The 27,731-nt window shown below is 37.8% G+C and overlaps 1 protein-coding gene across 10 annotated transcripts; it reads right to left on the bottom strand.

The window, feature by feature from the left end:
• Positions 1-4,717: 4,717 nt before the first annotated feature.
• On the bottom strand, positions 4,718-26,917 carry LOC109986755 (actin-binding LIM protein 1). 10 transcript variants are annotated; one of them, XM_065949760.1, is made up of 19 exons: positions 26,508-26,915; positions 20,843-20,983; positions 15,347-15,530; positions 15,155-15,264; positions 14,344-14,470; positions 14,154-14,247; positions 13,553-13,640; positions 13,379-13,440; positions 13,190-13,246; positions 11,589-11,663; positions 10,619-10,789; positions 8,964-8,993; positions 8,693-8,819; positions 8,460-8,549; positions 6,982-7,029; positions 6,090-6,154; positions 5,691-5,736; positions 5,200-5,589; positions 4,718-4,798 (listed from the first exon to the last, which is right to left on the bottom strand). In XM_065949760.1, exons 1-18 carry the CDS (start codon positions 26,818-26,820, stop codon positions 5,573-5,575), a joined length of 1,845 nt encoding a protein of 614 aa, XP_065805832.1. In that variant the 5' UTR covers positions 26,821-26,915; the 3' UTR covers positions 4,718-4,798; positions 5,200-5,572. The 10 variants fall into 10 exon arrangements, with proteins under 10 accessions (XP_065805832.1, XP_065805842.1, XP_065805837.1 ...); XM_065949770.1 differs by lacking the exon at positions 26,508-26,915 and adding an exon at positions 25,632-26,218; XM_065949765.1 differs by lacking the exon at positions 10,619-10,789 and having other exon boundaries at positions 26,508-26,917.
• Between the last annotated feature and the right edge of the window lie 814 nt (positions 26,918-27,731).

Consider the following 27,731-nt stretch of genomic DNA (forward strand, 5'->3'; position numbering starts at 1 on the left):
GTTTTCGTGAAAATCCTCGCTCGGGCCTGCACATCCAGTTGGTGGGGAGATGGGGAGGGGCTCAGGAGAGACGGAGGTGATGAGTGGCAGCAAGCATGACCAATCAGGTTTACTAAAACGCCCACAGCCGAGCCAGCGTCCAATAGAAAGCGTAATAAACTCTAATACTTTCACTCAAGCTTGGTGGGCTTTAAAGAGCCCTATGATAATAACCAAAACTATCTGTTCCGCTGCAACGTTTTGAATATTAACCTGAGCTAACATTTTTACTGTGTATCAAAAAAAAACAGACCATAAGCTTCAAGTTAGACTTGCTACTAGATTATTTAAAAGAAAAACAAAGTTTATTACTTTTGGCAACAAGCAATTCATGAATCAAGTAGAAGTCAACGATTTATATCATTGTTGAAATAGATAATTTTTCTGATAAGGCCCAATCACTATGCCTAGACTTTACTAAGCCAAATCTAGGCATAGTCTTAAATATAATTGATCATTGGCTTAATTGGAAGCCACATAGGCCTATAGATAATGTTATACTTGGCTTTATATTCTAAATCAGAACTCACTACACACACTTCATCGCTCTCTCTCAGCAGGCCTGTAGTGTATGACCTACTGTGAGGAAGGATAGAGTACACAGACTACGAAACAAACACATATTCTAATTGTATGTTAATGAAGAAGTCTAAGAATTGTGAATCTATGTGATGATTATAAACCAACCAACTCACTTTTTATTCATTAATGTGCTCAGAAATGTGATGATTGAGTTTAATTTAAAACAGCAAGAATCATTTATAAAACAGAGAAAAATGTACAACCAACATGTATTCAGAGGTTTTTCCAAGTTAGAGGGAGCCGGTATGAACAGAAAGGCGTATTTAAAAAACTAAGAAAGTTCCCTCATGATTTACTTATCTGGTGAAACAAAATCACACAAAATATTTAAAATAAAATAAAAACCTCTACAGAAATGTTTTACGTTTTTGATGATATGGGTATATTCTGTGTAGCCCTTAACAAGGGGCTTAACAACAGATTGGTAAATAAAAGAACATTAATACTGTACATTTTATGGGGATTTCGTTTGCTGACATGATCATATCTGTCTTGTAATTGGCTGATAAAGAAAGAATCAAACGATGGTTCAGTGATGGAGGCCATTGTCACACCACTACTGCATGGCATTTTGACAAATAGAGAAAACATACTTCACAAAGAGAAGCATAAAGACGGCTCTTTAATGAACCTTTTAAACATGGAAACCAATCCTGAATTCATGTTTTGATTCCCGGCTCCAGAGCACCATCTGTTGGTCTTAGACTATCAATGGCCTGGGCTAAGATTGTACAATGAGGGAGCCAAATCTAATGGGTTTTAAGGATTTATGGACAGTTGGAGTTAAGACGGGGAATTTTCAATACTTTCATGAGTCAAAATACCAGAATCAGCTATACTGGCCAGGTATGCTGTTTAAGGACTCTGACTTTGATAAACTGCTCTCCATGTAAATATGAAGTGTTACTCGATGTTGTGATGTGATGAAAATGCTGTCATGCGTTGCAGCATACTGGTATGGCACATGTTGTCTATTAAAATCAATCACTGCATTCACTTCATAACCATAGATAAGATGTCACGTTTAAACGTTTTTAAACTGCTTGGCGGGTGATAATGGAAACACTGCGGTACTTTGGTTATCGCTTCTTCTTCTCCATGAAGTTTATCTTGTGCAATTCTTTTTGTAATTTGGTCTTAATTAAGAGAAAGGAAAGCTCAGCTTATTAATACCTCAAAAGGCATTCTTTACCGTAGCTATTGTTGATTTTGACAAAAATATGCACGCTTTAAAAAATGCATGCTGTATGGAGAGGGCAGCTGTGGCTAAGTTGGTAGAGTTGTTACCTCTCAACCAGAAGGTCAAGGGTTCAATCCCCAGCTGGGCAACATGTCCAATGTGTCCTTGGGCAAGACACATAACCCCAAATTACTACTGCTGATACTACATAGCAATCCTCACTACCATCAATGTGTGAAAGGGTGTGAATGGGTGGGTGTGACATGTGGTGTAAAAGCACTTTGAGTAGTTGGAAGACTAGAAAAGCACTATATAGCAGTGTTCATGAATGTGACTCTATCAGGACATTACATTCTCCAGGGAGCTGTGCCTTACATACAAGAACACATATTCTCTAGGAAGAAATATCTCTTTGCACAATCACAACATCATCATACAAAGGCATTCTTTCCTCAGTGTGAGATTTTATTAAGGGCGCTTGAGTTGTTGTGATGGGAGAACAGCATCCACAAAAAATATACTGTGATGACTAATAGAGCAAAGTCAATTTTCAAAGTCAAATATCAAACAAAATTCAGTGTCTTTTTAAGAGTCCAAAACAAAGCACATTTCAGTGATCATTCAGTGACAGATACACAAGACTGGTTTTTCTCAGTTTTGATGCTTCATCATATTGAATATGAAAGGTGTCACAAAAAAGGAATAGCATAAGAAAGTATCAACAAAAGTAAAATGCATCCAGTTCTTAAAAGAATCCATTATTATATAAATCATTGCACCATAGATATCAGGTATGGGTAGTATTTTCAAAAGGCTTTTAAGTAGGACAAACTGACTGTACTTCCAGCATGCTATAAGAATGACATGCAATCTGCTGCTTTTTGGATTTAGCAACAGCAAGGTAAACTGATTTGTTCAAAGCAAATGTAATATCTGGAGGCTGACAGCTGATTATTACTGAAGCTACAAATATAGATAGAGTGAGGTAAAAAAAACAAAAAAAAAAAACGTTATTTTTAATAAAGTAGCCCCAGAAAGGATGACTTCATCCAGTTCTTGGCATATTTTTTTTGTTTGTTTGTTTTGTTTCTTGTAGCAAATGCAAAACTTTACATTTACTGCATATTCTCAATGAGTTGAAAGATTCTTGAGGCAGCATTTAGAAGAGATTTGCCATCTTCTTCATGTCATTACGTTTCCAAAGTGGCAGTTTGTCAAATTCTTGAATGTCCATGCCAAAGACCTCAAAGAATGAATCCTGGGATAGGTGGCGCTGCAAAGGAAAACAGCAAAGGTCAATACAGTTGATTTGAAAGGTGCATTTTTTGATAAAGACTTTGACATCAGTTATTTCTAAAGAAAGACATTAAGCAGCTGCAGATTATTACATATTGTACTTAACATTCTGTTTGACATGAATCACTGCCCACATGGCTTTTTTTTCTCCTTTACGGTCACATGTAACAAGTTTGCCATGGAGTCCCACAAGGTTCAGTACTTGGACCAATTCTCTTTACATTATATATGCTTCCTCTGGGAAATATTATGAGGAAACACTCCATACAGTTTCATTGTTATGCAGATGATACTCAGCTTTATGTATCAATGAAGCCCGATGGCACCAGTCAGTTATGTCAGCTAGAAACATGCCTTAAGGACGTTAGGACCTGGATGACCAGAAATGTTTTGCTACTTAACTCAGACAAGACTGAAGTTATTGTGCTAAGAACCTCAGAGAGACTTTTTCTAGTGATATGACTGTCCTTAGTGACATCAGCCTGACATCACCACTGTTAGGAATCTAAGAGTTCTTTTTGATCAAGATATGTCTTTTAGCTCTCACATCCGACAAGTTTCAAGAACAGCCTATTTTCACCTTCGTAATATATCCAAGATCAGGAATATCCTGTCGCAAAATGAAGCAGAAAAACTAGTTCATGCATTTGTTACCTCCAGACTGGATTATTGTAACTCTCTTTTGTCAGGGTGCTCTGGCAAATCTCTGAAGACTCTTCAACTGGTCCAGAACGCTGCAGCTCGTGTACTGACCAGAACCAGGAAATGGGACCACATCACTCCTGTCTTGGCTTCTCTGCACTGGCTCCCCATACAGTCTAGAATAGAATTCAAGATCCTTCTTCTCACCTACAAAGCTCTAAATGGCCAGGCACCATCTTATCTTAAGGAGCTACTAGTGCCGTACTGTCCCTCGAGAGCATTGCGGTCCCGGAGTGCAGGCCTGCTGGTGGTACCTACAGCCTCTAAGTGTACTATGGGGGGTAAAGCCTTCAGTTATCGGGCTCCTCTCCTCTGGAACCGCCTTCGAGACAGGGTCCAGGAGGCAGACACAGTCTGTATTTTTAAGAATAGATTTGATAAATCTTATAGTTAGTGCTGGTGTAGACCAGCTCTTAGTTATGCTGCTATAGGCTTAGGCTACCGGGGGAACTGGCACCTTAAGCTTCTCTCTCTCTCTCTCTCTCTCTCTCTCTCTCTCTCTCTATCTCTCTCTCTCTCTCTCTCTCTCTGTGCATATACAGTACATCATATTACTGCATGTATCTATCTGTAAATCTCAGTCACTAACCACCTACTTTCCTGAGCGCTCTTGAGCGCTCTTAGGCTCCTCAAGATCGTTGGTTGACGGCCTGCCAGAACAACCCCCACCCCTACCCCCTCCCCACCGGATCTTTGGTTGACGGCCTGCCAGAACAACTTATAGCAATAAGTAAGGTCTTTTACCTGCTTTTTGTGACATAACAGTGAGTAAGGTCTTTTTACCTGCTCTTTTGTAATGTTAACAGACAAAGAGTAAGGTATTTTACCTGCTTTTTGTAAAGTGTCTTGAGATAACACTTGTTATGAGTTGACGCTATACAAATAAATTGAATTGAATTGAATTGAATGTAACAGTACCTCGAGTCGTGTTCTGTCGACATCCCTGGGAAGCTTCACTCGTCCTCTGTTTACTACTGTGAGTATTTCATACGGATAGATCTTGACATAACAAAGACAGTTCTCTATTAGTTAATTCACAAACAACTGAACATAATATACCAAAGAGCTCTGAAATAGAAAAAGAGAAGATATACATATTGTAGCATGCATAGATGCATCTTGTGTAACCACTGTATACTTATCACAGATACTTATAATCTGTAGTATCAGTGTTTGAGTCTTAAGGGTCAGGAATACAGCTAGGAGCATGTTCTTATTAGCACTAGTCATGACTTTCATAATGCTCTCACACTGGATCGTGCTAAAGCATTACTGGAAGGTTTGTGCTTCCATTGTATTCCAAACAAATATTTGCTGTTTAAGTTTTTCTCTAGCACACAAAAAAATGAATTCAATTGTGGTAAAAAAAAAAAACATAAAAAAGGTCAAATAATACTTGCTTTTGGTTCCAACAAGTTAGGCATAGACACTCCTCTGTCCATGTATGTTAATGGGTGTTGACCGCCACAGATGAGCTACAGAATGAAGCAAACACATGCAACGAGGGGGAAATGTCATGACAGGATTAGTCACTGCAAAGCTGCAAACTTACTGGATAAATAATGAAAATGAAAGTCATAGAGTCCTGTGTAAAGTGCAATAAAGGTTGTTTACAATTAAGAAACCTATTAGTGCACTTTGCACTGAAGCTGAGCAGAAATTAACACTTCATAAAAAACATGCTCATGCAGGCAGTGAGGAGAGAGAGCGGTCCTTTAGAGAGGCAGTGAACAGGAGAGGGACACAGATTGAGATCACTCCATTCAGGTTCTTCTAACATACCTTAAAGTCTGAAGAGAAAGGAAAAGAAAAAACAATTAATATCTAATGGATTCATCGCTTACTGTTTTATAACTTTAGTGATTAATGGACATGGTGACTACACACCTACCTTTGAATCTGTCACTGTTGTAGTTGGAGAAATCAGCAGACCTTGGCTACATGAGAAGAAAACACATTCAAACCTCTCTTTTGTCCACAGTTTACAAGAATGAATACTCAAAACTCTTGACACAGCAACTCGGATGTGTGTCAACATCAGTTCTATGTACCACTACGACTATAGTTTATCTTTTTGCAGTGTGTATATATATATATATATATATATATATATATATATATATTATATTAGAAGTCTACATATAAATCCTGGAAGATGACATGACTGAATTGAACAGTTTCTTCATTTGAATTTGAATATTCACTACATTCAAACTCCTGAATCACATGAATGTTCTCTGAATGGTATTACATAGTAGAGTACGTCAGGTATCATTGGTGTTGTTCTTACCGGATTGAGACCGCTGCGACCGTATCCGGGCAGGGAAAATGTTTGGGATGTTGGGGAAAGAGGATCTTGGAAGTGAAACAGCAGACAGATTAGCACTTGGAGTCAGAATCAGGTCTTTGCTTAAATTAGATCAGACTCAATGAGAAGAAATAGACCTTACAAAGTTCTTTAATTAGCCTTTCCTAATTGTTCTTTGAGAGGGAATTCTCAGCACTGCTCTATTTTGAGGTTTTCCATAAGCCCATTTGGCGCTGCTGTTGAGGTCAAACGTGTTTACTTCACTAACTGGTTACCTGCAGCTTATAGTAAATACTGATTTATATTGTACTGTGACCTTACACCACACGGTGTGAACTCTGGAGGGGCCAGACAGCCTATAACTCTAAGGCATCTCACAAAACAAATACAAGGATGTATCAAGTCGACCTGATGTGTGACTGCTAAAACTGAAGCAATACATTCATGTAAATTGTTGTTTATAATTGTGACTTTAATTTGAACAGAATGCATTTACTTCACTGTCTTTTACTTAAACTCTGTTATTTGTTTATTGAACAGGACACATGCAGTAAAAATTGCTTCATATATTAAATACAAAGTAGATGCCGTGCAGACAGGTTTCTCGCGGTGGTTAATTTTCACCCCGTCCCTGGCTCAGCTTTTAGGATTTAAACAGAGTCATTAGACTTAAAGAAGTACAGAAATAGTGATACTATACAAATATAGACATTATAACCTCATTTTAAATAAAAGACTAAATCGAGGACACAGTAAGATATTTGGTTATGATGCAACAAAGGATAGTTCAGACGATGACAGACAGCTATCAGAACTTAAGAAGGAACAGAGAGACTGTTTGAAGCAGCAGAAAGATGAGAGACTCATACTGTACCTTTCTGTTTGTATATCGGAGGCCTCCTGTACATGTTGAAGCCTTCATCTGCAGATAGAACAGAGTTGAGCGTCAGCAGAAAATGAATTATAAGGAAAAGGAATTATACTATAGTGGTTCAGATGCATGCAGTTGTCCGTCAAACCCTTTTTCTTCTCTATATATTTGTCTTATTGACATTGTGAAATAGGATACAGAAACTGAGACAACATGCAAAAAAGCTGCTCGATGACAGAGTATTGGACATATAGAATCTTGTTTTGTTATAATAAAGAGAAATAACAGTACGGGTTGGGATTGAAGTGCTACAGTATTTACAGTATTTAGTATAGTACTAGTAGTATGACTAGTGTTTCAATATCAAATAATTATATGCAGTAACGTAAAAACCTGTTTCTGCTCAACCTGTCAAACATTATTTTAAAAAAAAGGCATACATAAAAATTAGGGGGCTATAAGTTATAAAACAATATCCAAGACTTTTCACCAATTTAGTTTTCTATATAAAACAACAGAATCAGTTTGGAGTAGCATTTGAACATGTCGATCTTAATATAAAGTGGAATTAGTGCTCAAAAGCTTGAGGTGAAGGTTTAACATGTAAACAACAACTATGGTGACCTTTATATCACATTCTACCTGAGTCTAATCAGGGAGCATAAAACAGGCCAGCAGTGCAAAAGAATAAAAAGTCAATGGAGTTTTTTTTTCTGAAATGATCATCAACATAATTTAAGAATCTCATGTTTCAAATCGAGCGGTTCAGGAGGACTCAGTATGCAGTGAGACACGGCTCGCCATTGTAAACAAAAATCCAGGCAGTGCAGGTTGTTAGTTATTTTTAGATGCACCACAAAAAAACCTGCTAATGATTAACTGTCAAAGTATTTCATATCTCTTACACACTCACACACACACACTAAAGCAGGCTTTGAAATATTCACAGTGCTGCTATAAATAGAATCAGGTGTAGAGGAATTTTGACTGAAGTAGGAAACAGGCACAATCCAAACAGTATATATATATATATATATATATATATATATCTACAACTTTGAAATCAATTTGAGCAGGTTTATTTTTAGATGTAGGTAAAATGGATAGAAAGAGAAAGGACAAAGTGTAGTGAAATATTTTGAGGGAGCAGCTTGTGTGTTTGCTGAGCTGTCTCATAAAGTACCAAGAGGTGAATGAGGTGTGTGTGGGCGGCTGACAGTCTCTCTGAACTTTGACCACTAGATGGCTCAGTGTTTCTAAGAACAAAGTTATTCACAGCCTTCTCCTAAACTTCAAATCCCACCCTTAAATCACTTTATTTTTACTACTTGGGGATTTAATTTGACTGTTTCACTCACCATGTTCCCTTACATTGTAAAGCATAGATTGTGTATGAGTTTAATAGGAAAAGTAGAACAAAGCAATAATCAAGGCAACAGTAATTAGAGAAGAGGAGTTGCAGAGCAGATGGGGGATCTTACCTTTGAAGTGAGGGAGGGTGGGGTGAAATATAGGGGAGGTGGGGCTGGTGATTTTGTTGTCAGAGACTAAAGAGGGAGAGGGCTTCGAGCCTGCTTATTATAGAAGAAGAACAGTGGGAAGAAAGTGGAGGAGATTTTGAGGTTGCAGAGGAAGAAGTGAGATGTGTGGGATTTTTTTAATTATCTTTGCAAAGGTGGTGAAGGAAATGAGACTCTTGGATGTCGTCTCTCACCTGGCCTGTGGAAGTGCTGTGGGGATCTGGACAGCGTTGGGGTGTAGCTATGACGAGTGTGCATCCCAACTCCAAAAGATCCGTGGCTTGTAGATTGAGGTATGTACTTTCGTATTTCTAAATTGTCCTTTAAAACATAAAAAAAAAAAAACAGAGTTAAAATCACAACAAACCAAAGCTATTAAAGTGATATAATAGAATTTTACAGGGGTCATACTAATATCTCTTAAATATGTTTATGTAAGGATCTTTAATAAAACAGTTTCTTTACCTCAGTGGTTACAGATACATTTCCTGGTGACTAAACAAAAAAAAAAGTGCAGTAGTAACCATTAAAACAAAGCATTGTACGCGTGCGGTGAAAACATTGTATCTCCAAATTTGTCTGATATCACAACAAACAACCTCGAGCTTCAGAATTTAAAATCTTATCTTTGACTGTTTGATTATATGTATTTTTAACTGAAATATTTCAGCTAGATTTCAAAATAAATTTGGAGTTAAGAGGTTTTCACATAAAGACATATGGGGGGGGGGTTAAAAGGAGGCTAGATATTCTAAGAAGCCATTAAATACTAAAGACTTTATTTTCTTAATGAGTTGACGACACATTTAGCGAGCAAACATTCTCTGATCTAAATCAGAATCCGAATCAGATTTATTGTCCAGGTATGCTTACACACACAAGTAATTTAACTTAGGTGAAGTGTGCTCTCTTATGTACAGGTACAACATTAAATATCAACAATAAACATAGTAAGAAAAGACTAATATTTACATGACTAAATATGAAACAGTGCAGTGGTGAATAGTGCAAAAGATGCTGAAGTAACATGACAAGTAAAATGCAGTTATGTGACAGATGGGTCAATTAAGATGTCAATTACAGTATTTACATAAATAAGTGTGCGTGTATTATCATTTAAATTAAATAATATATATATACATATATGTATATTCACAGTGACGGTTTGGTTTAGAGTTATTTCACTGCTGATAGTAATGTCAGTTACTCAGAATAAGCATCTCGTTCTTTAAAGCCTCGAGACATGTGGCATCAAAAAGTAAAATCATGGTAGAACATTATTTTTAGCATCCACAAAATAAATACTAACTACTATCAGAAAACCTCACTTTTTGAAGAATGTGTGAGTGCATGTGACTTCAGTGTAATGCAGCTCTTTCTGTCCTAAACATTGTGCTTGAGACATCCGAGTCAAAAATAGATTATGAAGAAGCAGAAGCCCTGCTAATAGATTTTAAGTTAATTTCAATTGGTCACTGAAAAGTAAGTTACAAAAGTAGTTAGCATAAAAATGCAATGTTAGCTAAAATGCACGTATGTTCACAAATGTATGCTAGCTAAGTGTGGCATAAGCTACTGCTATATTAACACATGGCTAACTCCCTCAACCCTCCATCCATGCTGTAAATAAATCATCAACAGCCTGCAATAAAGTCCTGCAACCAAAAACTGACACTCAGGTCAACATCAATAACCTTTAAAACTGTCAGTAATAACTGATGGGTGATGCTAGCACTTTAGCTGCCCAAGAGACTTTTATTGTGTTTTTTTTTGTGGTGTCATTTCTGTATTTAATAACCAAACTGTACTAAAACCAGTATAAGGGAAGATTGAAGAACCTAAAAAGACACATGTCAAATTTGAATTGTAACTTAATACTTAAGATGCTTACTAAGAGGAATGTTGCAGATCCTGCCTGCCTTATCTTGACACCTACAAACATGTATCTCTTTTCAGATCACAGTCCTTTGCATAATGGGCCAAATACAGTCACATATCCAAAGGACAAAACACAACCTCACTTGGTTTGACTCGTATATCAAACCAAGAAAAACAGACACCTAACAATGACACACAAACATATCAGTGGATCAATGCTCGGAGCGGTGAATGGAGTTTACCTCTGCAGGGCTCTGCCTGTCCTGTCTTTGGCTCTTGTTGTCCAAAGTAGAGGGGGTGTCGTTCACACTCTTATAAGATATCATATCAGGATGCTCTATATCATAGATAGCCTTAACTCTGGGAATCGCCGCTAAGTCTCGATAATCAATGATCTCATTATCTACTTTTGCCTGGGACCAGGAGAGGGGAGGAGAGGGGAGGAAAGGAGTGAGGAGAAGGACACAGAGGGGGAAGATAGAGGGAGCATACAATAAAGGGTCAAGGGTCACTCATTACATTACATCATGGAATGAAACTTGAATCCAACAACACCATTTTGGCACAAGATGTGAACGGATAAACATTATCTGTAGCCTCTTTCTGTTCAAAACATAAAGTGTTACTCAGGCTTTCAGTAAACAAAAAGTAAATATTAGTTGGCTCATATTTAATAGGTGTTTTAATGGATGTGAAGTTTATTCCACACGGTAAACCACCAGGGTTTGGATCATAACAAACTAAGTGGAGGAATCAAAAGGACATTGAAAGCACTGGATTTTTGTTTCTTTTACAATCAAATACAATCTGAATTGCCAGCAAATTCAAATTGATCGAGCAAATTAATCTAAACTCCCGTTCAATATGTGGTTGATCTTTTTGCTGTGTATCTATGTTTACATTTAGAAATTGTTCACGCATCATTCAACCACAATTGAAACCCCATTTCTCTCTCATGGGCAAGATGAAACTAGTTCCGACCAGTCAAGGTAAAGCTGAAAACCTTCATTATCAAAAAATGTTTTCAGCTTTCACATTTTCTATTTTCCTAAATAAAAAAAGTCTGCATTAACTGTCAAAAAGAAACATCTTGCATGAGAGACCCTTTGTCCATGCGATTCCCCTGTTTGAATAAAGGATAAACTGTAAATCAACCAGCAGTGGATGGTGCACCACGGAAGACGCAAAATTGACATTGTTGCTCCAACTTACGCAGATGGTTCGACCAGGACTCCCTGGGGTGCACGAGCCCGGCCTGGAGGACGAGCTTTCAGATGAGGATGTTGGCTGAAGAAAAATAAATAAATACAGCGGTCAGGTTTACATTTGTTTCTGAAGTGTGTCACTACAACAAGCACAGCTAGTGTCCTCTCATTGTTTTGTCTTTGGATCATTATGAAGCAGTGAACAGTGTCAGTATATCATGCAGTCACATGAACAATCATGTGTAGAATAAGTACAAATGAAAAGGAACTGTTTTCTAGGTATCAATACATGTAGAAATGTGTCTCAAAAAAAAATGCTCAATTCATTTACACTTTTTTAGTCCCACAAAGCTTTCACACATGTTAGCCTAATTGAACTAAATATCCATAACTGTCAGAAACAACTCCTTTGCTGTTTAGACTATTCCTGCAGGCTGTGCTGGAGTGACAGATCATGTTTTGATAGACATCCCCCCGCTCATACACAACAAAAGCCAATGTGAGAATAAGTTCAAAACTTAACAGTATGTTTGATCTGTTTGAGTAAGAATCAGAGGAGGAAGCAAGAACACTGCATATTGTACGTTACAAAATGCTTTGCTAGCCATATAATAGGTATGACGCTGTGCAATGTCAGCTGAGATTCATTCTTTCAGATTGAAATGATTATGTCTATTTATTTCCTATTAAAGCAAACAGACTATCAACTAGAAAATTCTGTCTGAAATGTCTGAAATTGCTGTCAGCGGTAGATGTCAAATAAACTGATTGACAGCACTCTGCAGAAATAGACTTTTATGTTCATTTTTCAGTCTCCCGTTAAAAGACAGCAACATAAAAAAAGTGTTTAAAGAAAACCTTTTGCATGAACAGGACAAAATCAGCAAAGAAACAAAAAGTATTGATATGTCCACAGGGGGCACAAAAAACTAACGCCCATGCAGAAAGTGTATCATCAAGAGCCCACACTAAACACCCACAGCTAAAAGAAATAAAAATTATATTGTGGTCGACATTCAACATCTGCAACAGTGAAAACGTGACTTTACAGAGTTGTCTTATTAGAAATATTGTGTAATTGTTTTTTATTTTCTTCTAACCTTTATTACTCCTCATTCAAACCCAATGTACATAACACCCCAGAGTATATATTTAATTGTGATTGTTGATTGGGGTTTCCATCGTCTTCAACACAAAGTGTATATTTCAGTGTACAGTAGATGTCAGTAAAGAACACAGAATGCAGCACTGTCATCATTCATGTTTCATACAGACAGTTATTGATTAAAGGAATGCATTAAAGTTGGACTTTTATTACATTACCTTTACAAGCACTCATAATAAATCTTTTTCAAACCATTTTTCAACTGAAAAATGTAACATATTCAAAGCAATCTAATTCAAATGATCCAAAGGTTGTTTTGTTTTTTTGCTTTTTTGAATCAGAGATGAGATCTAACTGGCCCATTGAGCAAAGTGTTCACATCGCATGTGAAACAAGCAAGTGCTGTTAATCTCAAGAGGCAAGATTAAATCCCATGTAAACCCACTCACTATAGGAAAACTACAACAGTGCAAATGGCTTGCAGGCTCTGTGACAATATTAACCTTGACTTCACGTGGGGGGTAATAGAAATCAAGACAAGGTGTTTTTTGTCTGCTGACCTGGGGAGGAAGAGAATGTGGAATAAAATGTCAGTGTTCACGTCATCCTAGGAACTTACACTAATATCCCACTTACATTCTCTCTGTAACAGCAGTAACACGTGTTAAACATATGTTTGACTGAGATCTTACCCTGTAGTTATCCTCCGTTCTGCTGCTGATGTCTCTGCAATGAGGGTGCCAAATAGTTTTTCCTGTAAAGGCAGGGACAGCATCTGAGTAATTATTATAAAATAGATTACAGCGTGCCAAAGACATGCACATGTATGTAAATGTATATCTGTGTGGATGCTTTTTCAAACTGACCTTGCAGAAACATTTCTTCCCCTTCTTTAAAGACTTTGTCACAGCGGCTGCATCTGGCACAGCTGGGGTGATAATGTTTGTGCCCTGCCTGGACAGTCAGGGTCAGAAGCAAAAGAATTAGAGCTCAAGTGCAAACAAATACATGCTACTCTCCTCACTGTAAAGACTTTCAAATTTTTACAGGTGTAACATTTCTGCTTTAGCTGAAATATGTCAAAACAAACTCATTCTGCACGATGACACCTAAAAGTCCAGGTACAGAAAACTCATTTATGAGTGTGTGTTTTATTTTTTGTTTTCAAGATGATTTGTGAGAATTGAAAAATTGAAAAATTATTTAAATAAATATATATATACATATATACACACATATACATAGATATAGACATAGATATTTAATTAAGTTTAAATAGAGTTTTGTTTGCTCCATTCTACATCTAGGGTTTAAACCCTAGATAAGATGGCCAGAAAAAGAAAGAATTAAATCATTTGTGTGTTGTTTTGGTCAAGTAGCGTCCATTACACTTTTGAGAAATCATCACAAAAGGCAATCACAGATTAAATCAAGGCCTTACACTTCAATTAGAATTGATTTTCTCACCTCTAAGACTTTTCCAGTTATAAACTTCTGGCATGCATGACATTGTACCCCAAACTGAAACTGGTAATCCCTCTCACAATATGGAACACCATCTCTGAAAGACAAGGGGATAAAACATATTCCTATATTTGTAAAAGCTCTGAAGGAAAACACAACAGAGAGAAGAATAGGAATGAGACAAGATACTTACTTGCTGATATATTCTCCACTGAGCACTTTGTTGCAGATTTTACACTTGAAGCAGCCGAGGTGCCACTGAGCAGCCATGGCTAACAGAGCCTGTCCATTCTTTATGTCTCTGCCGCAGCCAGAGCAATCTGAAAACACACACATTAAGAGAAAACTTACAGCCTCTATTTGGTACAGTGTGTCTTGCTTATTCTTGAATTGTATAAACCAACCAATAAAAGTCCATTTGTCAATACAGAACTCGACTTTCTGTTTAGTCCTATAGGGGGATCTTGATAATCCAGAGGCTCTGCGAGTCTGGATCCTCTATTGATCCCTCTTCTATTTATAGTCTAAGGGCTGCCTTCTATTCTTTCTCTTATACTTGACGTACTTGACCTGGAAAGATCCAAGAGGTTGCCTGGATTTTCTAAGGTAATGTAAACTCAGTGTTGTGAAAAAGATTTATACAGTGCGCCAGGAGGGACTAAGACTGGAATTAGAGAAAGTGTTTCTCTTCTATTCCTGGGACTGACTGAGCACAGAGAGGCCTTTCAAGACATTACGAGGGATCTCCTGGATGTGTCAGCCTTAATCAAAAACAGTACACCCAAATAATCACATGATAGGAAATACACGCTCGTTTTCATCTCCACATGATCATGAATGACTTAAAATACAGTAAACAAAAAAAACTGGACAACTGCCTTGATCTTCTTTTAAATTATGTCTGCAGAGGATCAAGTCTATTTATAAAATATATCAATTAGTATTTTCAACCTGACTACGATATCCTTTGTTTGAGAGTATAAATTGTATAAGAATTAACTTACTGCTGGGGTAGCTGACGTTGTTAGGAGTGGGTGATATGGGTCGAATACAGCGCTGACAGAGGCAGTCTTTTCCACTGAAGGTGACACAATCCCCCGCAGGAAAGCGCTGTCTGAAAAACAGATAAAGACACAAAGTTATGCCTCACAGTCCTTTTCCTCTGAACAGAATTGCACAAGTAAGATTTGAATTACCTGCAAAGAGTGCACACAAAGCATGATGGGTGGTACGTCTTCCCAAGGACTGTGACCACCTCTCCCTCCACAAACTCCCCACAGCCACTGCACAGTGTGCCGTGGAGCCTCTGGAAGTCCAGCGGGCACAGGTAGTCGTCATTCTTCGTGAAGAAGCCACTTTGAGCCAGGTCACAGCCACATACTGCGCACACACACAGAAAATAGATACATTAAGATCTGTTTTTAACAGAAGTCATTGACACAGAATCATAGCACTTTGTGTCACAGAGAGTGTTGCTTGTATTGTTCTGTCCCCACAATAAATTAGCACCCAACACAGCTACGCTCTGCTTAAAACAGTCTTTTTCTTTTTTTAGGACATTGTTTTGGTATCCTGTTTTTTATGGTTGAAAGAAAGAAGCTGTCAGCTGTTTTCATCATAGACTGTATCAAAAATGGACGTTGTTTCAGTGATGTCACACATTGGTTTCAGAAAAGACGTTATGAAGCCTAAAGATGGGGATGGCCAATCTAGCTCGTCACATAAATAAAGTCGACAGTTTAAGGTCAGTTAAGGGGTTCAGCTAAAATAAAGCCTAGAGCCTCCTGACAAACAGTCACAACACATCCACCTGTTAATCAAATCAGCTACATCCTTATTTTACCTTATTATTATCAAAAAAAGAGGAGTTATACAAACTAATTCACCCTCAATAGTGTAGACAAATTAAGAAATGTTTTGGGACCAAGATTTTCTTTGTACCAGGCTGTAAACATTTCTAGTTCTGCTTTAAAGACGGGCATCTTGGGGGCCGGTGGCCTAGCGGTTAGGTTGTGCTTCATGTACAGAGGCTATAGTCCTTCATCGAAGGGTTGGGGTTCAGGTCTTACTCCTTTCCCGCATGTCTCGCCCCACTCTCTCCCAGATATCCCATGCTATCCACTTTCCTATCCAAATAAAGGCAAAGAGCCCCAAAATAATTATTTCAAAAATTGTGTTTTGGGTAATGGGATCTAATACGGTTTCCGAGCCTTTTGCAGCTAGCATCTAGCTGACACTTGAGGAACTGCAGCGTTTCCTATTTTTTAACATGTCTTTCATCCAAACAACTTCAGTTAGGGTGATGTATGCTATACCCAGCAGCCAGTCAAAGCTAGCTACTAGCTACAGAGCTAATCCAGCTGGTGAAGAGTTGCTACCTGCTAAGTAGCTCAAGCGGTGGAGAGACTTGAATCAATTCATTGAAACTTGTCTGTAGCTTTATATCAGAGTAACATGCCTGTTGTGTTTTCAGCTTTTTTCTCTCAAAGTCGTCAAAGATCACAATTAATGAAGCTTTTATGAAAAAAGTAATTTCTGACACAACAAAGTATTTTTCTGTCCGGATGTGGCTGTGCATGGTCTTTCTTTTTAAGAAATGCTTTTTTTCAGTCTGAATAAAAAATGCACTAACATGAATCTTAATTTTCAAAGATTGTTTCATATGACAGATGAATGAATTCCCGTACAGTTTGATACATGGCTTAAGGCAGTGGTACTCAGCCTAGTTTAGATTTAAGAGCCATATTGACCAAAAAATATTTCTGCAAGAGTCACAATCAAATAACCTCTTTCTTTCCTAAAATATGTGTGGGAAACTATGGAGCCCTGGAGGTGACATTGATGGGTTTTTTTTTTTTTTATCTCGCACGCGCGACTTACTGTATCTCGCACGCGCGACTTACTGTATCTCACACGCGCGACTTACTGTATCTCGCACGTGCGACTTACTGTATCTCACTTGCACTCTGGCTCAAAGGATTGGAGGAATTGCCACTGACATAAATGGATGTAGGGAGTGGGGAGTATGAGTTAGGAGTCATCAATTTTGTTTACCTGTGCTTGAATGCAGTCTGGAGAAAGATCGTTGATCATTCATTGTAGTATTCATTTGTTTTTCATGTTTGGCATGCATGTTCTTTTACTGCGGTTCTGCCAATAGCACTTTGTTCAATAGTCTGTTATTTAACTTGGCTCTGAGTTAAACTTTTTTACTTAAATGCTATTTCAACCGGTCTGAATGGTCTAGTGTGTTAATACAATATAACTAGCACATTTGCAGTATTTGGAGGTGTCTCCTATGAAGATCAAGTATCAAGTTGACTAAACGCTATTTCCGTACCTCTAGAGTGTAGAAATTGAACCAAATGGATTACAAATGGGTATGGGTACATGTATGGTAATTACACGCAATGTTTTATTTATGAAATAAAAAGTTTGAAACACATTATACAGTGACAAACCCAGAGGTAGACACTCAGTAACAAGTCAACTCAAGGTCTTACAGTAATACATAGCTGCATGTTACAGGTGTGAAGTCACAGCAACTGAAGCAGCAGTTACTTTTCAAGGAAAGTACTTCAATAAATGAATACCATTAGCCTTCATTGTTCCCATTTTCTTATATTTCCTTAAAAGCTGCTATAGGCAACATTCAGCAACAAAATGTCACGCTACACATTCACAAAACAATGGTTTACACATTTACTTACTGTATTCCTCACCTATACTGATCAGAACTTATTAAAGAATATATTTATGACAAATAGACTATTTTGAATGGACAATGTGTCACTCAGTAACAAAAAATACTACTACTGAATTCTTAGGAATCATATGAGAACTCACACAGGTGAGAAACTGTACCTCTGCAACACTTGCAGGGAAAGATTCAGTCAGTTAAGAAAGTTGCAAAGGCATGTAAATCTTCATACAAGTTACAAGGTGTATGTAAAGAATTGAATGTTATATTATATACAGTATTTCTAAAACTACAAAATGTTTACAAAAATGTTATTCAAATGATTCCAGGCAAGGTATGATTGGAGAGAGGGGCACGCCAGTGTCCACTCCTCTCTCGACAGACATGGTGGGATAGGGACCCTCTCCCCACTTACACACAGACAGAGAGACAACACAAAATACTACTCAAACAATTGGGGACGGATAACATCCCTCAATGACATGTATAAATCCAGTGCCTCTGATGTGTTGTTTGGAAAGCCTAACCCTGATTCTTCCATGGTGATGGTACAGACATCAAAAATGTTCTCATCACATGGGATGGTTGTTAGGAACTTGCAGGTCTGCTTGGCTGTAGCCAGGGCAATGGCATTAAAATGGATTATGTGGTCATCTGCACCCCACAAATGAGGTGCTGAAAACATGATGTTAGGTATCCCACTGGGCACAGTAGGGTTCCTAGATGGTTGGATGCGATGTGTGTTCCAGACATTTCCTATCTCATTTAACTCCTCCTGAAAAAATGCAGAGAGATGCAGGTTATACATTACTCTTAAAGAGAGAGAGCGAGACAGAGAAAGACACACACAGACAGAGAGAGAGAGAGAGACAGTGGAGGAGAACTAAACAGTATTTCACGTTAAATATACATTTTACATATGTGTACACATTACATGGATTACAGGTCAAAGTTTATTCTCAAGTTATATTTTCTAAACAAATTCCCCTTGCTTGCAACTGCACAGGTGAGTATTTCAAGGTATAAGGGTATATAAGGGTATATGTAGCACACTTGAATGAACCACAGTGCGCTTGGAGTTGCATGTTGTTTTACTTTTTTCTGAAAACATAAACATATAGCAGCATTGTAAATCATACGCTCCTCTCTGAGCTTCATCAGAACAACACAATGACTGACCTGCACTGAAATAATAAATAAACAAATACATAGGGGGATGTCCTTTTATGCCACTGTCCCACATATACATTTGGTTAACAAATATTGGAATTAATTAATGAATTTAAGGTAATGCTAAAGACAAAGATACATACAGATATACACATGTGTAAGGACCCAGTTCTCTTGCAATCAGATAGATAGGTAGATCTACTTTACATATCCTAATGTAATATTCTTCTTCCTGTAAATTATACTGTATATTAACTAATGGGATTCCAACTAAACAAAACAAACAAACAATAAAAGACAGGCTAGGATTAATACAGTAGGCTACATCAATCAATCAATCAATCAATCAATACTTACTTCCTGCAAGTCCGAAAATTGTCGACGACAAAGTCTGTATTCTCCAAGGATTCTGATAAGATGCCTCTGGCTTAAAATGAAACCATATAAGGCTATGCTTCTAAGTATTTCTTTGACGCAGACCTAAATTGAAGAAGAAAATGATGAGACTGTCTCGATCCATTACAATAGGCCTGCATTCACTGCTACTGCTTTTCTGTACTATCTGCAAGATAGTCCTTAAAATTCTTTAGTCCTTAAAATTCCTCACTTATTATAAGTCGCACACGCGAGATACTAAGTCGCGCGTGCAAGATAAAAAAAAAACCATCCATGTCACCTCCAGGTCTCCGTAGGAAACACAGTGACATGACTTGCAAAGAATAATTCCTGCTGACAATGTTTCCCTTTTTTAAATAATTACTTTGGATTTTTTTCTCCAAGTAGAACCTAAAAGAGCCACAACTAGTCCCAAATGAGCCACGTGTGGCTCTAGAGCCTCAGGTTGAGTATCACTGGCATAAGGTAATAGTGTAAATCATATTTAGTTTTAGAATAATGATACTGTTAAAAAAATCTATATATTATTGTCATAATTATTCTTTAAGCACCACAAAGTTACATTTACTTAAATAAAAATGTTCAACAACAAAAAACCCAAACAGTTGATTTAAATTTAAATGAATCTCATTCAAAGTGAAACACTTTAAAGCAAAGTCTGATTCAGTGAAGGCCAAATACCCCTTCAGTCCCTATAGGTCTCCTCACTGTTAAAGTTCCGCAAAAGTACTGAGAGTCTCTTTGTTTCCTCTCCAGCGTAATCACCATCACAATGCGATGAAAGGGGAACAACACGAGAAGCTTGTCTGATTCAATTAGTGCAGACAAAAGCATGCTGAGGAAATATGTTTGCCACGAAACAGAGTAACTCCTGTGAATGTCTGTGTGACAACTCTCAAAACAACCCTGAAGAAATGTTTTGATATGAGGCAGACTGACTAATCATGAGTGATAAGAAAATTCTGCTTAATAAAATACATGTTTCTTTTTATCTTACTGCTACCTAAAGGCTTAAATGAGACATGCATTGATGATCACATGATAAGGCCTCTAATGACTTCCAGCCTACAGACAACCCTTAAAAAAAAAGAAGAGTTTTTGCCTTTATTGTATAGGACACATGAAGAGAGACAGGAAGTGTTGCGAGGAGAGAGCTGGGATCGACATGCAGCAACGGGCCGATGTCGAATAGGAACCCAACTGATGCTGCAATGAGGACTATAGCCTCTGTAGGCTACATGGGACATGCCACATAACCACTAGGCTATCCTGCACCCCTGGAGTCTGAATGTCTGTAATAATGTGTTCAAGGCAGACACAAATTCATCTCTACTGACACAATTTCTTGCTCTCAAGTTGTACCAAACAACTAGAGAGCGCAGCATTGGGCTGGCCTAAACACAGGTCCACTGATGATTGTACTCACCCTTGCATGAGAAACACTTTATGTGGAAGTAGCTGTTCTGGACACGCAGTACCTCTCCCTTGCATAGATCCCCACATCTGAAACACTGGATGACACGTTTCCCCTCCGGAGGACACGTGTGGCTGTCAAGGTTGTGCAGGACTACGGAGAGAAAAAACAGGCTAAATGAATCCTGACAAATGTATTAGCATTGTCTGCTATCAGCTAAATTATATAATGCCTGCAAAGGTGCAAATGGTTGAATTGTAGCATTGTTAAGGAAGTTAGCAAGTAGGCTAGGCCCATTTTTTACACTAATGTTTTATTTAGGAAAGTACTGTAAGGCTAAATCTGCAACGCACAATGTTTTAACAGGCAAGTTAAATTGAAAAGTGACATGTTTTTGAACATTAAGTGAAGGGGGTCTTTTACAATCTACAGCCATGCTAGCAGCTCTTTGAGGCTAAACTTCCTTACAGCAATGCTTTGAGCTAACACTAAACACTATCAGTATGCCAATATGCTCAAAATGACAATGCTAACATGCTATGAAACTAGTGCTTTAATATTGTTTAAGAAGCTAAACTTAGTTGACCCCGTTAACAAATTAGTAAGGAACTGGCAACACACAAAGTAAGACTTTAGCTAACCGGTAGAGTTTTTCAGGTATTTGGCTCAGGTTATTAACCAGAAACTAGACAAGTCTTCTCCAACAGTTGAGCCTGATTTCCATCCCCCCCCAAATTCTGGTCAGACCAATCACAAATGTTTATGATTTTGTCATAAAGGTCCAAGATGGCTGCCAATACCGTGGATTTATCCTTGTCCTAAGTTGCATCAGTAATAAATTGGAGGGTGGTTCATTGAAAGAATGAGTATTAATGTGCAATAAATCGTTACTTCTTTATGTAATTCCATCAGCAAATAAAAAAAATAGAAGCCATGTGTCTTACTTGTTGCTAATAGCTATCAGCCTACTACTTCTTAGTGACACATAAGTGCTATGGTTGGTTGTAGTGTCCATAAGCATTTATAAGCCTGTAAATAATGCCTTAGAAGTTAGCCAGGCTGGCAAAGTATTTATCAAAAATAAAAGACTAGCTATCTATATTGAAAGTGAATATAAGGATCTTGTGTTACATAACATGCTAACATCATGGTGGCGCTAAAGGAAACATAATGGAAATGCCAAATTTATCCCATTATCTGGAAAATATTAATGTCTGTACAACATGCTCAGACAATCCTTTAAGTTGATGTTGAGACAAATGTGAAATATGTGTAAAATCACATTTTCAATGTTTTGGTTTGATTAGAAAAAGCAAATCAGAAGCACAATCCTGTCAGTTTAGAGGACTGTATCATTCAGACAGCCGGTTTATCCTTTTCTGTCTGATCTGTTCATACAACAGTCCCTTAGAAATGTGATTACAATGATTATATAACAGAATGTAATGTACAAAATAACCTTGCTTTTGCACAGAAACGCACGGTCATGAAACTCAGACATACACACAGTCATATTAGTCTGAAGAGTACCTAAATAAGATGAGAGCTTCCAAAAAAAAGTAGCGTTATTAGCTACAAGCAATAAACCTTAACCGTCCTTCTTCTCTTTCTGTCTATTTCATGTTTGTATGGCAGCAGAAGCAGTGGATGCCTGTACAATCTAATCACAGCCCACTTGAGAGGTCTTGAATGTGATTAGCAGAGGAGAGAGAGGAAAGAATGTGGCGCGTCGAGAGCGCTCCGTTTCCCAATGTTTCAACACAGAGCTTAAAAAGATAAAGAGACACATGAGCTAAGCCTTTTTTTCTTTTAAACACGGTAAGTCCAAGAAAAATATCATCAAATCTTAAGAAAATAACAGCGACACTGGAAATACACCTCAGATAATCCCAGCCTCAATCGCATGGATGACTACATTTATTTGACTGAAACAGAAATATTTCCACACACCCAGAGCTGGAAGTGAAAATGTTCTCTGAACTATTTCTACTCCCTGCAAGTTCCTCAAAAATTGAGTCAGACACCGTTGGTATGCGGCCCCAAGGCAGACCCACAACATGAGAGATTTGTTGCTATGGTTACAAGTATGCAGTAACAAACCGGATTAAGAGACCAAGCTTTCACAAAGGTCAACATAAAGTTCACCGTAACTGATTGTACAGATGCAGTGTGTACATTATGTGATGTTAAAATGTCACTGTAGAACATTTGCTCTAACTCAGGCTGCATTAATGATAGTTTGTGAAAAGACAAGATGAGCTTTGTTAAATATAGTCATCAAGTGATTAAGACAGAGAAGTAAAGGGGCTAATGAAATGATAAAAAATGACTGAATAGAAATAATAATAGTGTAATAACTAAACACACTATGTACCCTGTTTCCCTTGTGGATTTATACTTAAGGTTATTTGTTGCACAGAAAGTTGCACACACGTTTAAAAAAAAAACATGGTGTTTATAATTGTGATATGAGGTTAAGATAAAATGCCTTGGTAATATTGCAGGATGTAGGAGAGGGTTACACAAGATAACTGCGCATGATTACAGGATTTTTTTTTTTTTTTTACTGTCTTATTGCTGCAATCTTCTTTTTATGTTGTGTTGATGGTGAGTTGCATATTCTGTTTTTTGTTGTTCCTGGTGCAACGACGATAGAGATATTCTATGCTATTATATCCCCTTCTATATTCTAATCTATTCTATTCTATATTCATTCTATTCTATTGTAATCTATACTTAATTCTAATCACATTCAGTTCTATTATATTCCATTCTAATTCTATATTCTAATATGTTCTATTGTAGTCTTTATTCTATCTATTTTGATACTACTGATCTATATCTTATTCTATTCTTATTCAGTTCTATTCTGGTCTTTTCTACTCTATTCTATTCTGTTGTATGTATGAGGTAGGGGAGGACACATCTAAAATGTGTGCCTTATATATAACATTTAAATATAAGGCACACATTCTAGATTTTAATATTTAATATGAACAGTTTGTAAACAATCTCATGTTATGGAAGTGATAAGTGTGAAAGTATCAAAAACAAAACAAACTATCACGCTCACATTGAAAAGGTAAATACTATATCAAAATCAAAACAACAGTGCTCACATGAATAGACTGGTTTATTGTTTGATCATGCTGCCTTTGCTCTACGGTTTATGTCTATTTATTTATTCTCTCCTTATTGTTTCTCTTTGTTTTATCGCTTTTCTCCCTATCTGAATTGTTTTCCTTTTAAAAGCCTCCGTGGACAGGTGTTGAGAACTAGCATGCTTGCTTAAATACTTAAACAATGCATCTGCTTCGTCCAATGTATCTGTGATGTCCATGCCAAATAAATAAATCTATTATTATTATATCTGCACATTGTGATTCTAGTAAAACATTAATTTATGCCATTAAATCTTTTGAGATTGTTACTTCTGCCAAACTTAACAAAGTCCTCATGTCTTTTCTGGTTTCAGCTTCACTGCCCTTTGTCCTAGAACACCTCAGATATTTATGTCTGATGTTAGCGACAGAGCTGTGACGCCAACACAGACGCATTGAAACCATAAATGAAAAGGACTGACACAGAACGGCTGTAAAGTACGTACAAACAAGAGGAAAACAGTGCAGTATGTGTGTGTCTGAACTCCTCTGGATATAAAACTCTTTCTTCATCTCTCCCACAATGTGAAGCTGATCTGGTGTCAAGTCTTAGCAAACGGTGGATTTAGACGGACAGCAAATGGAGAGAAACTTGAGATCGACAGTTAATCACACTACTATCTCCAGCTATGAAAACCTGCATCAGTGTTTGTGTGCGTTTGTGTGTGTATTTGTGGAAGAAGCTCGGGTGAGGGGAGTGGGATGAAAGGCTCTATTTTAAGTTTCCAGAAGTTTCAGTGTAAAAGTACAACTGATTCTATTTATGTGTGAGTATAAAGAATGGAAATGTTAGGTATGCTCACTAAATTTAACCACCGGGTTCAGTACAATAAGGTCATGTGATGCAGATTCTCTCACACTGTTAATAAAAATTACTGTATGTTTCCCTTTAAATATTTTCTGTGTGTGTCACTGTTAGGAATATAACTGCCAAAATAAAGAGGACATGCAAAGGTTTTATGTTTTGTTTCAGGATCACAATCAAAAGTTACAGCAAATGTTTTGAATTATAAAATGGAGTTTAAAGTTTCTATTAAACTTCTTTTATTAAGTAAAGATGAAGCCGTTTCAGTGATCATTAATAAGTTATATTTTGTCCCGACAGCGTGATGTCACTTATTACTGCTGCACAGGTGACTGAATAACTGAATACCTTCAGTCTGACTAAGTAAAGAACCACAATCACAGGTCTTGTTATCCCTGTTGCTACCTAACAGTATAATCAAGCTGAAACACTGTTGACTTTCTCTAGTATTGTTGAGATCACATGATGATGTACCATTAGCCCTGACAGCAGCTGTGCTCACACTTTTACCCACTTGGCAGCCAAAGTTTTTAACTCTTGATTTAGTGTCTAGTTTAGGAAACATTTAAAGTCTTAACAGATCAGAAATAAGACATGTTGAAAATTTCATTCTCATCAGAGACAGACAAGGCTCAAGTTTTCCCAAGAAATGCTAATTGACAAATGTCCCATCAGTGTAGCTCTCAGGTAAACATGTTCAGAGGACTGACTGGTTAATCACACATATGTAAGGCAAACAGAAAACAGTGTGAGAACAAACAGACACTAACTTTTTCAGCCTCAACAACAAACATGCACACCCATGTGTCTAACAGGCATTTAAAAAAACATCTACCTTTCTCTTTCATGACAGCTGCTCTCTGCTCGTCTGTCGGCGCTCTCTGCAGCACGAGGGAGTGAGGAGAGGAACTCACTGGACGGCTGGTCCAGGAGAAAAGAGGGCTGTCCAAAACACAGCTAGAGGGCCAGAGCGTGTGTGTGTGTGTGTGTGTGTGTGTGTGTGTGTGTGTGTGTGTGTGTGTGTGTGTGTGTGTGTGTGTGTGTGTGTGTGTGTGTGTGTGTGTGTGTGTGTTCTCAAAGAGGACAGTGGGAGTGGCATTTGTTACCCTCGTGTTTCTGAACCATGCCCTCAATCATGCTGAACAAGAGAATATTTCAATTTGGCTGCAATCCGTTCACAGACTGCTGACACAGACACCGTCACATAACTGCATGTTACTTGTCATGTTACTTCAGCATCTTTTGCACTATTCACCACTGCACTGTTTCATATTTAGTCATGTAAATATTAGTCTTTTCTGATTGTGTTTATTGTTGATATTTAATGTTGTACCTGTACATAAGAGAGCACACTTCACCTAAGTTAAATTACTTGTGTGTGTAAGCATACCTGGACAATAAATCTGATTCGGATTCTGATTCTGAAGTTTAGATGTGTTAGCTTTTTTGCAAAGTTGTCTAGTTCTTACATGACAGGGCAGAAATGTATTTTTGTATTGTCTGTTTGACCAACAACCTTCAGTAATTACTAGAACTGATAAACTGTGTTGACGAATTTGAAGAAAACGTTCAATCTACTCAGCATTTCCCCCGTTAAAGATCCATGTTTTTTACTTATATACACAACAGATAGAGCATTGTGAAAAGCTACTAACACTACAACCGATCACCTAAAACACATCAGCCATGGAGGGATAAAGTTAATACTCACTGTCTAACATGTCTGCAGTGGAAGAAGCCAGCTTCTCACACACGATGTAGTCATTGGGGTTGAGGAAAGGCAGCTGCTCCATCATGGACTGTTTGGGAATCAGATAGAGGACCTCGGCTATTTCACCATCTTCAATGATCGACATCCTCCTCACAGAGTTCTTCCTCTTGACCCGGTCCAGCACCACCATGTCGTTGCTGGAGCCGCAGATCCGGCCCAGGCCGCTGAGGTTGAGGAGGCCTGACATGCTCATGCTGTCCAGGCCGTCAGCCAAACAGTTGAGGCTGCAGATGGACTCTAAGTGAGAAACCATAAAGCAAATGTCAAGAAAATAAAAGCCGCTTGCTGAGTGTCAGGTATTAAGTTGTCCTCTAAGACTCTGTGACTGACTCAGCGTGGGTTTGTGTGTGTGTGTGTGTGTGTGTGTGTGTGTGTGTGTGTGTGTCCACCGGGCAGTCAAAGACTAACTCCTACCAAACACCCCCTTAAGAAGATTAAGAAAGGTATATTTTTAGGTTGTATCTGCGTGGTAAACAGAAGATGAGAGACTCTTAATCAGTTGACCTTCCCTCCGTTCCTCTGACTTTGACCTTTGCGCCGCAGAAGAAGAATACATCCTTCTAATCCAGATTATAAAGTGGAGCCGGTATCGTATCATAAAATCATATTATCTTAATCTAACATAAATTACCACCGTGTCTGTAAAGGCTGAGCATGTTCTGTATAATCTTTGTTTGGATTATGGTTTAAATACAAAGAACAGCTGGACACACAATTATTCATTTGAGGAGTCTTTCATAAGCAGTCTCAGTAATCTGCTGTAACATTCAGCCTGATCCACAGTCTTTTCCTTCTTGTCTTTAGAGCAGGAGACTCTCCACTTCTAACCTAGCACAGAGTCAGGACACTGGCACCCTGTGTCTGAGTCTTTATAGTAATCTCACCTGAGTATTTGAGGACTCAAGTTTATTTAAGGGTAGACAAGTAAACCTAGATCCTTTTACAAACTCAGATTTTTTTCTTTTGGGGATATCACTGCCTAAACCTATTCCGATTGGGTAAAAAAAACGTTAAAGATCTACCACGTGACCAACTTTATCCATGAAGAAAAACAAACATGTCCATTCACTATTCAAGCACAAATGAAATGTTGCTGCAGCTCTTTAAATGTAGTCTACATTCTTTCAGTCGATGACAGTATGATGGATGTGACCTGAAGTGCGG

Source organism: Labrus bergylta, chromosome 21 (genome assembly GCF_963930695.1).
Source record: "Labrus bergylta chromosome 21, fLabBer1.1, whole genome shotgun sequence".
Classification (NCBI taxonomy): domain Eukaryota; kingdom Metazoa; phylum Chordata; class Actinopteri; order Labriformes; family Labridae; genus Labrus; species Labrus bergylta.

Bases quoted from the DNA above. Each gene is read 5' to 3' on its own strand.
- LOC109986755 (XM_065949760.1), bottom strand. From the start codon at position 26,820: ATGGTTTCTCACTTAGAGTCCATCTGCAGCCTCAACTGTTTGGCTGAC. The intron at 10,790-11,588 runs GTAAGTTGGAGC...TCCTGGTCCCAG, and splicing joins GTCCTGGTCGAACCATCTGC to GCAAAAGTAGATAATGAGAT. The intron at 5,737-6,089 runs GTAAGAACAACA...CTTCTCATGTAG, and splicing joins GTCGCAGCGGTCTCAATCCG to CCAAGGTCTGCTGATTTCTC.